General features: G+C 48.1%; 2 protein-coding genes across 2 annotated transcripts in view; both read right to left on the minus strand.

Annotated features, from left to right (window-relative positions):
• The window catches only part of LOC135558084 (band 4.1-like protein 3), a 151,722-nt gene that overhangs the window by 12,495 nt on the left and 126,886 nt on the right, over nt 1-12,341 (minus strand). Inside the window, exons 14-19 of the mRNA XM_064991832.1 lie at nt 11,980-12,045; nt 9,744-9,950; nt 8,818-8,883; nt 6,291-6,365; nt 3,709-3,801; nt 3,483-3,581 (exon numbers count right to left, since the gene is read on the minus strand). Coding sequence (XP_064847904.1) covers nt 3,483-3,581; nt 3,709-3,801; nt 6,291-6,365; nt 8,818-8,883; nt 9,744-9,950; nt 11,980-12,045 — 606 coding nt within the window. The remainder of the gene's footprint in view (nt 1-3,482; nt 3,582-3,708; nt 3,802-6,290; nt 6,366-8,817; nt 8,884-9,743; nt 9,951-11,979; nt 12,046-12,341) is intronic.
• LOC135558335 (uncharacterized) lies at nt 7,549-8,811 on the minus strand. Its single transcript, XM_064992076.1, has one exon. The coding sequence runs from the start codon at nt 8,645-8,647 to the stop codon at nt 7,778-7,780; it is 870 nt and encodes a 289-aa protein (XP_064848148.1). The 5' UTR covers nt 8,648-8,811; the 3' UTR covers nt 7,549-7,777.

Below are 12,341 nucleotides of genomic sequence, written 5' to 3' on the forward strand. Positions count from 1 at the left end.
GGATTGATAGAGGGGACAGAACGTTACGAAGGGATTGATAGAGGGGACAGAACGTTACGAAGGGATTGATAGAGGGGACAGAACGTTACGAAGGGATTGATAGAGGGGACAGAACGTTACGAAGGGATTGATAGAGGGGACAGAACGTTACGAAGGGATTGATAGAGGGGACAGAACGTCACGAAGGATTGATAGAGGGGACAGAACGTTACGAAGGGATTGATAGAGGGGACAGAACGTTACGAAGGGATTGATAGAGGGGACAGAGCGTTACGAAGGGATTGATAGAGGGGACAGAACGTTACGAAGGGATTGATAGGGGGACAGAACGTTACGAAGGGATTGATAGAGGGGACAGAACCTTACGAAGGGATTGATAGAGGGGACAGAACCTTACGAAGGGATTGATAGAGGGGACAGAACCTTACGAAGGGATTGATAGAGGGGACAGAACCTTACGAAGGGATTGATAGAGGGGACAGAACGTTACGAAGGGATTGATAGAGGGGACAGAACCTTATGAAGGGATTGATAGAGGGGACAGAACGTTACGAAGGGATTGATAGAGGGGACAGAACCTTATGAAGGGATTGATAGAGGGGACAGAACATTACGAAGGAGAAGGAAAAGCAGTAGGGATTGATAGAGGAGACAGAACATTACGAAGGAGAAGGAAAAGCAGTAGGGATTGATAGAGGGGACAGAACATTACGAAGGGATTGATAGAGGGGACAGAACATTACGAAGGGATTGATAGAGAGGACAGAACGTTACGAAGGAGAAGGAAAAGCAGTAGGGATTAGAGACTCAGTGGTAACTAGTTTATAATATGTTATGGTTAGAGACAGTGGTAATTAGTTTATAATGGGTTATGGTTAGAGACAGTGGTAATTAGTTTATAATGGGTTATGGTTAGAGACTCAGTGGTAATGAGTTTATAATGGGTTATGGTTAGAGACTCAGTGGTAACTAGTTTATAATATGTTATGGTTAGAGACAGTGGTAATTAGTTTATAATGGGTTATGGTTAGAGACACAGTGGTAATTAGTTTATAATGGGTTATGGTTAGAGACAGTGGTAATTAGTTTATAATGGGTTATGGTTAGAGACACAGTGGTAATTAGTTTATAATATGTTATGTTAGACAGTGGTAATTATTGATCATATTACTCCAGTGCTAGCCTCCCTACACTGGCTTCCTGTCAAAGCAAGGGCTGATTTCAAGGTTTTACTGCTAACCTACAAAGCATTACATGGGCTTGCTCCTACCTATCTCTCTGATTTGGTCCTGGTAACATACCTACACGTACGCTACGGTCACAAGACGCAGGCCTCCTAATTGTCCCTAGAATTTCTAAGCAAACAGCTGGAGGCAGGGCTTTCTCCTATAGAGCTCCATTTTTATGGAACAATCTGCCTACCCATGTAAGAGACGCAAACTCAGTCTCAACCTTTAAGTCTTTACTGAAGACTCATCTCTTCAGTGGGTCATATGATTGAGTGTCGTCTGGCCCAGGAGTGGGAAGGTGAACGGAAAGGCTCTGGAGCAACGAACCGCCCTTGCTGTCTCTGCCTGGCCGGTTCCCCTCTCTCCACTGGGATTCTCTGCCTCTAACCCTATTACAGGGGCTGAGTCACTGGCTTACTGGGGCTCTCTCATGCCGTCCCTGGAAGGGGTGTGTCACCTGAGTGGGTTGATTCACTGATGTGGTCATCCTGTCTGGGTTGGCACCCCACCTTGGGTTGTGCCATGGCAGAGATCTTTGTGGGCTATACTGAGCTTTGTCTCAGGATGGTAAGTTGGTGGTTGAAGATATCCCTCTAGTGGTGTGGGGGCTGTGCTTTGGCAAAGTGGGTGGGGCTATATCCTTCCTCTTTGGCCCTGTCCGGGGGTGTCCTTGGACGGGGCCACAGGGGCCACAGTGTCTCCTGACCCCTCCTGTCTCAGCCTCCAGTATTTATGCTGCAGTAGTTTGTGTCGGGGGGCTGGGGTCAGTTTGTTATATCTGGAGTACTTCTCCTGTCCAATTCGGTGTCCTGTGTGAATCTAAGTGTGCGTTTCTAATTCTTCCTTTCTCTCTCTTTCTCTCTCTCAGAGGTCCTGAGCCCTAGGACCATGCCCCAGGACTACCTGACATGATGACTCCTTAGAGACAGTGGTAATTAGTTGTCCCCAGTCCACCTGGCCGTGCTGCTGCTCCAGTTCAAGTTCTGCCTTATTATTATTCGACCATGCTAGTCATTTATGAACATTTGAACATCTTGGCCATGTTCTGTTATAATCTCCACCCGGCATAGCCGGAAGAGGACTGGCCACCCCACATATGCTCTCTCTAATTCCCTTTCTTTCTCTCTCTCGGAGGACCTGAGCCCTAGGACCATACCCCAGGACTACCTGACATGATGACTCCTTGCTGTCCCCAGTCCACCTGGCCGTGCTGCTGCTCCAGTTTCAACTGTTCTGCTTTATTATTATTCGACCATGCTGGTCATTTATGAACATTTGAACATCTTGTCCATGTTCTGTTGTAATCTCTACCCGGCACAGCCAGAAGAGGACTGGCCACCCCACATAGCCTGGTTCCTCTCTAGGTTTCTTCCTAGGTTTGGGCCTTTCTAGGGAGTTTTTCCTAGCCACCGTGCTTCTACACCTGCATTGCTTGCTGTTTGGGGTTTTAGGCTGGGTTTCTGTACAGCACTTTGAGATATCAGCTGATGTACGAAGGGCTATATAAATACATTTGATTTGATTTGATTAATTAGTTTATAATGGGTTATGGTTAGAGACAGTGGTAATTAGTTTATAATGGGTTATGGTTAGAGACACAGTGGTAATTCGTTTATAATGTGTTATGGTTAGAGACTCAGTGGTAATTAGTTTATAATGGGTTATGGTTAGAGACACAGTGGTAATTCGTTTATAATGTGTTATGGTTAGAGACTCAGTGGTAATTAGTTATAATATGTTATGGTTAGAGACTCAGTGGTAATGAGTTTATAATATGTTATGGTTAGAGACTCAGTGGTAATGAGTTTATAATGGGTTATGGTTAGAGACTCAGTGGTAATTAGTTTATAATGGGTTATGGTTAGAGACACAGTGGTAATGAGTTTATAATATGTTATGGTTAGAGACAGTGGTAATGAGTTTATAATATGTTATGGTTAGAGACTCAGTGGTAATGAGTTTATAATATGTTATGGTTAGAGACTCAGTGGTAATTAGTTTATAATGGGTTATGGTTAGAGACAGTGGTAATTAGTTTATAATATGTTATGGTTAGAGACTCAGTGGTAATGAGTTTATAATATGTTATGGTTAGAGACAGTGGTAATTAGTTTATAATATGTTATGGTTAGAGACAGTGGTAATGAGTTCATAATGGGTTATGGTTAGAGACTCAGTGGTAATGAGTTTATAATATGTTATGGTTAGAGACACAGAGGTCAAAAAGGGTCAGCTGATGAAATGACCCCTGACCTTAGTGATGTGCGTGGTCGTGGTGGTGCTGGTGGTCTCCGAGGTGACGGTCTGTGCGCTCATCAGAACACCGGGTTCCACATCACCATTGTAGTCACCCTGTCAGAAGTCACGTGACAAACTCAAAATGAGTGGAAAGGAAAGGACTACCTGAACAAGGAAGAAACTCTCACTGTTGCTTTCCTTTTCTCTTCTTCTTCTTACGTCGCTGCCCTAATGAACGCACCTCTGAAGACTCGTACGTGATGGTTTTAGTCTCCGTGTGGACGACAGGTACCTCCTTGGTGATAGACTCCACTGCTGGCACAGCCTCGGGTTTCTGGGAGATAACGGGAACCGAGGGAGAATACATGAGAAGGAATGACAGGGGAACACAGGAAGGCAGAACCCTCAACATTAATGGCTCTTCTGAGTAGAGTATCAATACGCGACAGTTCCATCTGCCATTTAGGAACTTGTGTGTGTGTGTGTTTTGCTAACAAACACAATGTAATAACGACAAACACAATGGAATAAGGACACAAACAATGGAATAAGGACAAACACAATGGAATCAAGACAAACAATGGAATAAGGACAAACACAATGGAATCAAGACAAACACAATGGAATAAGGACAAACACAATGGAATAAGGACAAACACAATGGAATAAGGACACAAACAATGGAATAAGGACAAACACAATGGAATAAGGACACAAACAATGGAATAAGGACAAACACAATGGAATAAGGACAAATGCATGCCAGAATGGAGAACCTGAACAGAGAACAACACCACGAGCTAAACCAATAAAACACATAATACCCCTCGTCAGAGGAAGTAAAGTACAACCTATCAAACGTCCCTATAGATATGTCCCTATGGAAACGGTCCTATAGATATGTCCCTATGGAAACGTCCCTATAGATATGTCCCTATGGAAACGTCCCTATAGATATGGCCCTATGGAAACGTCCCTATAGATATGGCCCTATGGAAACGTCCCTATAGATATGTCCCTATGGAAACGGTCCTATAGATATGTCCCTATGGAAACGTCCCTATAGATATGTCCCTATGGAAACGAAACATCCCTATGGAAACGTCCCTATAGATATGGCCCTATGGAAACGTCCCTATAGATATGTCCCTATGGAAACGGTCCTATAGATATGTCCCTATGGAAACGTCCCTATAGATATGTCCCTATGGAAACGCCCCTATGGAAACATCCCTATGGAAAAGTCCCTATAGATATGGCCCTATGGAAACGGTCCTATAGATATGTCCCTATGGAAACGTCCCTATAGATATGGCCCTATGGAAACATCCCTATAGATATGTCCCTATGGAAACATCCCTATGGAAACGGTCCTATAGATATGTCCCTATGGAAACGTCCCTATAGATATGTCCCTATGGAAACGGTCCTATAGATATGTCCCTATGGAAACGGTCCTATAGATATGTCCCTATGGAAACGGTCCTATAGATATGTCACTATGGAAACGTCCCTATAGATATGGCCCTATGGAAACGGTCCTATAGATATGTCCCTATGGAAACGTCCCTATAGATATGTCCCTATGGAAACGTCCCTATAGATATGTCCCTATGGAAACGTCCCTATAGATATGTCCCTATAGATATGGCCCTATGGAAACGGTCCTATAGATACGTCCCTCTGGAAACGTCCCTATAGATACGTTCCTATAGATATGTCCATATGGAAACGTCCCTATAGATATGTCCCTATGGAAACGTCCCTATAGATATGTCCCTATGGAAACAGCCCTATGGAAACGTCCCTATAGATATGGCCCTATGGAAACGGTCCTATAGATATGTCCCTATGGAAACGTCCCTATAGATACGTCCCTATGGAAACGTCCCTATAGATATGTCCCTATGGAAACGGTCCTATAGATATGTCCCTATGGAAACGTCCCTATAGATATGTCCCTATGGAAACGTCCCTATGGAAACGTCCCTATAGATATGTCCCTATGGAAACGGTCCTATAGATATGTCCCTATGGAAACGTCCCTATAGATATGTCCCTATGGAAACAGCCCTATGGAAACGGCCCTATGCAAATCGCAAAAGTTCCATCAAGTGTGCTGTTAATTAGATTTCCTGATCTGTTCAATCTCCTTGATTATTAGTGGGAGAGAATGAGGGTCCCGGCTGGAGACCGTGGTGATGTTAGAGTCCCAGGCAGAGGACACCGGGGCTGGCTAAAGGTTATCTCTTGGAGGGGCCAGGCTGGAGGTGTGGGTGTAAGAAGGCTCTCGTCTTCTAGACCCTCTGAAGTGGACATGTCTTCTCGACCCTCTGAAGTGGACATGTCTTCTAGACCCTCTGAAGTGGACATGTCTTCTAGACCCTCTGAAGTGGACATGTCTTCTAGACCCTCTGAAGTGGACATGTCTTCTAGACCCTCTGAAGTGGACATGTCCTGGTCTTATTCAGTTCTGGTCAGCACCTCTACAGTCAGTTCTGGTCAGCACCTCTACAGTCAGTTCTGGCACTACATATGTAATGACAGCTGGTTCTGGTAGCACCTCTACAGTCAGTTCTGGTCAGCACCTCTACAGTCAGTTCTGGTCAGCACCTCTACAGTCAGTTCTGGCACTACATATGTAATGACAGCTGGTTCTGGTAGCACCTCTACAGTCAGTTCTGGCTGGGTCTCGGCAGTCATTACTGGTTCTAGATCAGCGTTTACTGTGAGAGGTTCTGGGTGCAAGCCTGCAGCCTGTGTTTCTTCAGTGACTACTGGCTCTAGTTGTGGTTCTGCAGAATCAGTAGGGCAGAGGCTCACCGTAGGTCCTGTAGACTGTGCTGTCTCAGCAATCTCCTCCTCCTCCTCCTCCTCCTCTTCCTCTTCAGCCGGGCTCTGTCAGGGACAAGAGAGACGTCATGATCCTTGACCTCTGGTAGAATAGCTGACCTTATAGTAAAAATATAGGCTTACAAACATTGACAGAGAGACAGACACCACAAAAGGTAGTCTATTGACAGACCAGTTAACAGAGAGAAGTATTCCAGCACAACGTATTCTAGTTTTGTAACATTTAACAGAGCCTCCAGTGAATTTAAAACGGACTACATTATGCTGTTCAGTAAATCCGACACAACATGACTGCTGTGACTGACGCTTCCACGACGACCAGAGCAGCGGTCACCTTGGTTACAGAGGAGGGGACCCATCCCGGTGAAGACTGATGGCGCCAGGGCAAGGAGAGAGAAGGAGAGAGAAGGAGAGTCAAATCTAACACAGAGAAGACTTCAGTAGGATGGCGCGTTGCAGACAGGAAGGGGAAAGGGTCTAATACAATGTAGACTCATACAATGTTTCTGGTGGCAGAGTGAGAGAAGCTGCAGCGAATGTCAGGATACTAAGTAATGATGTCACTGCCAATGACCAATGACAGAGCTGGAGGAAATAAAATGGTGCTGAGCAGCAAAACAGTCATAACAAAAAGTCTTTTAGCAGCCCACCCGAGGAGCTGGGAGCTGCCCACCCGAGGAGCTGGGAGCTGCCCACCCGAGGAGCTGGGAGCTGCCCACCCGAGTAGCTGCCCACCCGAGGAGCTGGGAGCTGCCCACCCGAGGAGCTGGGAGCTGCCCACCCGAGGAGCTGGGAGCTGCCCACCCGAGTAGCTGCCAGCTGCCCACCCGAGGAGCTGCCCACCCGAGGAGCTGGGAGCTGCCCACCCGAGGAGCTGGGAGCTGCCCACCCGAGGAGCTGGGAGCTGCCCACCCGAGGAGCTGGGAGCTGCCCACCCGAGGAGCTGCCAGCTGCCCACCCGAGGAGCTGCCAGCTGCCCACCCGAGGAGCTGCCCACCCGAGGAGCTGGGAGCTGCCCACCCGAGGAGCTGGGAGCTGCCCACCCGAGGAGCTGCCAGCTGCCCACCCGAGGAGCTGCCAGCTGCCCACCCGAGGAGCTGCCAGCTGCCCACCCGAGGAGCTGCCCACCCGAGGAGCTGGGAGCTGCCCACCCGAGGAGCTGCCCACCCGAGGAGCTGCCAGCTGCCCACCCGAGGAGCTGCCCACCCGAGGAGCTGCCCACCCGAGGAGCTGGGAGCTGCCCACCCGAGGAGCTGCCAGCTGCCCACCCGAGGAGCTGGGAGCTGCCCACCCGAGGAGCTGGGAGCTGCAAGATACAGTAAGCTTTGGAGCCATATGTCAAAATGAAGCATAGCTTTGAGAGCAACAAAAAGCCTGAAGTGGGCAGATGAAAGGGGATATATACAGAAAGCTTGTTTGGTAGTGGAGCCATGCAGGACACGGGGTTACTGTACGTCTCAGTAATACTGGTTGGAGCACCGCTGGAGGGGGAGGGCAGCAGCTCGGTACAGTAGGACATGTGAAGGACGAAGCCTCACATGCAGCTTGTATTGTTTTATATACAGTACCACGGCAAGAGATCCAGGTGATGGTTTGGTGGCAAATTGACCGTCGGGGAAGGCCCACTGTGATAGGTCGCTCACAGCTTCATCCAGGCCGCACGATTCCTCTCTCTTTGGTGGTGCATCCTGGGTAATCAGCTCCGTCACCTTCTCATGTGACACGGTGGTGAACTCTGACCTTTCAACTGTCTCGGTCAAGACCTCAGAGGGACTCGGAGCCTCAGTCTTCTGCAGTGAGTTAACGGCACTCATTTCTTCATCAGTTTCAGTCTGGCTTAAGTTGAGAGATATCTCTCTCTTGTTGCTGGTCTCCTTAGACATGGCCTCAGCATCTACCTCACCACCGGTCTCATCTTCATTCGTGTCGATTATGGCATATTTCTCCTTAGATCTGGTGAGACGATCTCCATCTAGCTCGTCATCTTCACCTCCCTTAACGCTTGCTGAAGTCCCGCCTCCTTTCTCCTGGTTGGTCTTAGTAACGTCTCTGCCGGCGTCCATTTTGTCTTCAGACTCCATCTCCCTCAGGATGATGAGTGTTCCTCTCTTGTCCAAGATGGCCGTCGAGACTTCCTGTCTGACTGTCCCTGGACTTATCTTCAGCTCTGGAGATACTAGGAACTTCTCTTCCTCTCTGTCCGTCTCTCTGTCCGTCTCTCTGTCCGTCCAGTCACTAGTGACGTCTTCTAAGGTATCAGTTACAGTCATCAGACCACACCCCTGTGCTCCTGCAGTCCCCGCCCCCACGTCACTAGAGTTCACCATGGCTGCAGCCTACAGGAAGAGACTTAGCTTACAGTGACCACACAGAGAGATACACACAGACACAGATGAAGACACATACAGACAGACACACACACTAAGGAGAGACTTAGCTTACAGTGACCAGACAGACACACAGAGAGATACACAGAAACACACAATGGATGTCTTGCCTCAATGCCATTGGCTTGTACCTCCTGCTTCATTTCTTCCTCAGCAGCAGGAACTTCCTCGGTCTCCTACAGAGAAAACACAGTTCTATATTATATATTACAGCAGGAACTTCCTCTGTCTCCTACAGAGAAAACACAGTTCTATATTATATATTACAGCAGGAACTTCCTCTGTCTCCTACAGAGAAAACACAGTTCTATATTATATATTACAGCAGGAACTTCCTCGGTCTCCTACAGAGAAAACACAGTTCTATATTATATATTACAGCAGGAAATTCCTCTGTCTCCTACAGGGAAAACACAGTTCTATATTATATATTACAGCAGGAACTTCCTCTGTCTCCTACAGAGAAAACACAGTTCTATATTATATATTACAGCAGGAACTTCCTCTGTCTCCTACAGAGAAAACACAGTTCTATATTATATATTACAGCAGGAACTTCCTCTGTCTCCTACAGAGAAAACACAGTTCTATATTATATATTACAGCAGGAACTTCCTCTGTCTCCTACAGAGAAAACACAGTTCTATATTATATATTACAGCAGGAAATTCCTCTGTCTCCTACAGAGAAAACACAGTTCTATATTATATATTACAGCAGGAAATTCCTCGGTCTCCTACAGAGAAAACACAGTTCTATGTCATATAGTGTCCATGTTCTGTGATTGTCCAGATTCTTCTCTAGCGCATAAGACAGTGTCCACATGCATAGAGTCTGCCCCCGACCACGTGGAGAAAAAAAACCTTGTGCCCCATCCATGCAGTTAGCTCGTCCACCCTGGATCTTACACACAGATGTGGTCAGCGCAGTTGAGTCTCTTCGCTCACCTAAGACCCCCCTCAGTGTATCCATGCAGTGTACCCATGCAGTTAGCTAGCATGTATTATAGTACACTCCCTAGGTTCCTGGTTCTTACTGAGTCCTGTGGGGTGTTTAGTGGCTCTATCATGGGCGCCTCCTCCACTCCCTCGCTGTGGGAGCGCGCCGGAGGAGACGAGGACAGTCTCTTCTCCCACTCCGTCAGTCCCAGGGATTCGGCGCCACCTGACGTCTCCAGGAAGGAGCGCTTCAGTTCACTGACGTCTCTCTGACGTTTCACCAGCTCCTCCGACGCCTCTGTGTTCTGAACCACCAATCAGGAGCAGGATAGAAGGACGTCAGGTGCTGATCGACTAATCACCAAGCAGGATACAAGCAGGCTAAGCAGGAAGTAAGGTAGGCAACTAGGGCAGGCAATATGAGGGTCGGGAAAGAAGCCATGCATGGTGTTTTGTATTTCATATGGTAGCTTTGATTCCCTCCAAGGCTAAGCCCCAGGCAGGAGTATCCCAGGGCTGTGAGGATGATTCCCTCTAAGGCCAAGCCCCAGGCAGGAGTATCCCAAGGCTGTGAGGATGATTCCCTCCAAGGCTAAGCCCCAGGCAGGAGTATCCCAGGGCCGTGAGGATGAGTCCCTCCAAGGCTAAGCCCCAGGCAGGAGTATCCCAGGGCCGTGAGGATGATTCCCTCCAAGGCTAAGCCCCAGGCAGGAGTATCCCAGGGCCGTGAGGATGATTCCCTCCAAGGCTAAGCCCCAGGCAGGAGTATCCCAGGGCTGTGAGGATGATTCCCTCTAAGGCCAAGCCCCAGGCAGGAGTATCCCAAGGCTGTGAGGATGATTCCCTCCAAGGCTAAGCCCCAGGCAGGAGTATCCCAGGGCCGTGAGGATGAGTCCCTCCAAGGCTAAGCCCCAGGCAGGAGTATCCCAGGGCCGTGAGGATGATTCCCTCCAAGGCTAAGCCCCAGGCAGGAGTATCCCAGGGCTGTGAGGATGAGTCCCTCCAAGGCTAAGCACCAGGCAGGAGTATCCCAGGGCTGTGAGGATGAGTCCCTCCAAGGCTAAGCCCCAGGCAGGAGTATCCCAGGGCTGTGAGGATGAGTCCCTCCAAGGCTAAGCCCCAGGCAGGAGTATCCCAGGGCTGTGAGGATGAGTCCCTCCAAGGCTAAGCCCCAGGCAGGAGTATCCCAGGGCTGTGAGGATGATTCCCTCCAAGGCTAAGCCCCAGGCAGGAGTATCCCAGGGCCGTGAGGATGATTCCCTCCAAGGCTAAGCCCCAGGCAGGAGTATCCCAAGGCTGTGAGGATGATTCCCTCCAAGGCTAAGCCCCAGGCAGGAGTATCCCAAGGCCGTGAGGATGAGTCCCCCCAAGGCTAAGCCCCAGGCAGGAGTATCCCAAGGCTGTGAGGATGATTCCCTCCAAGGCTAAGCCCCAGGCAGGAGTATCCCCAGGGCTGTGAGGATGATTCCCTCCAAGGCTAAGCCCCAGGCAGGAGTATCCCAAGGCTGTGAGGATGATTCCCTCCAAGGCTAAGCCCCAGGCAGGAGTATCCCAGGGCCGTGAGGATGAGTCCCTCCAAGGCTAAGCCCCAGGCAGGAGTATCCCCAGGGCTGTGAGGATGATTCCCTCCAAGGCTAAGCCCCAGGCAGGAGTATCCCAGGGCTGTGAGGATGAGTCCCTCCAAGGCTAAGCCCCAGGCAGGAGTATCCCAGGGCTGTGAGGAACTGATAAATAACTCTGGAGGCTCAGCACAGACAGCAGGCACAGTAGCATGACCAGAATGGGATAAACCAAAGTAACGGGAATGTTCTGCGTCTCAAACGGCACCCTAATTCCCTTTATATATATAGGGAATAGGGTGCCAAATTGGAACGCACCCCAGGATGACTAATGAGGATGCATTGCAGCATGGCTTCAGAACAACACTCCCACTTCTCGCTAGGGTTTAGGGTTTTAGGGTTTAGGGTTTTAGGGTTTAGGGTTTTAGGGTTTTAGGGTTTAGGGTTAGAGGATTCACCATTCAGTCCTATCTATCGCTACACAGAGTTAAGAGTATTTCACACAACGATAAGTAGCTTAGGGTTTTAGGGTTTAGTGTTTTAGGGTTTAGTGTTTTAGGCAATTCATTAGAGCTGTACACCAAGTCGATAAGGTGAGTATCAACACAAAGACCGTAGGATGCGTCCAAATGTCCCAGTAGTATTATTATATATATTATATAATCCACATCATTGTGTTGCTGCAGTCAGTTTAGGTTTTCCACAGTTAGGGGGTTCATCACACTAACAGACCTCCATGCGTAATGCACATCATGCTTTGTTGTTTTTCACTAACCTCTAACATGAGATTACTATGCTTGATAAAAACGTTCTCTCCTTTAATTCGCCTTATGAAACTATACTGGAAAGACAAAAGGGGAGAGCATAAGGAATGTAGCGTTTTCACGATATCGTCATTTTGACTTTGATACTAGGTATCACGACACTCGATGACAAAACGATCCCACAGGTTTTTTAGAAGAAAAAAACAAACATAATTGGATGATCCAAGTTCACAACAATGATTAAAACTCACATTATGGGATTCATTTTGAGGTCGGGGGGGGGGAAAAAAAAATCAAACAAATTTAGATTTTTGTTTAATTCAAGTGTGCATAGCATTGTCGTTAGGTTAGCTGTGTTTCTGTAGTACATGTG

Source organism: Oncorhynchus masou, chromosome 17 (genome assembly GCF_036934945.1).
Source record: "Oncorhynchus masou masou isolate Uvic2021 chromosome 17, UVic_Omas_1.1, whole genome shotgun sequence".
In the NCBI taxonomy this organism is placed as follows: Eukaryota; Metazoa; Chordata; class Actinopteri; order Salmoniformes; family Salmonidae; genus Oncorhynchus; species Oncorhynchus masou.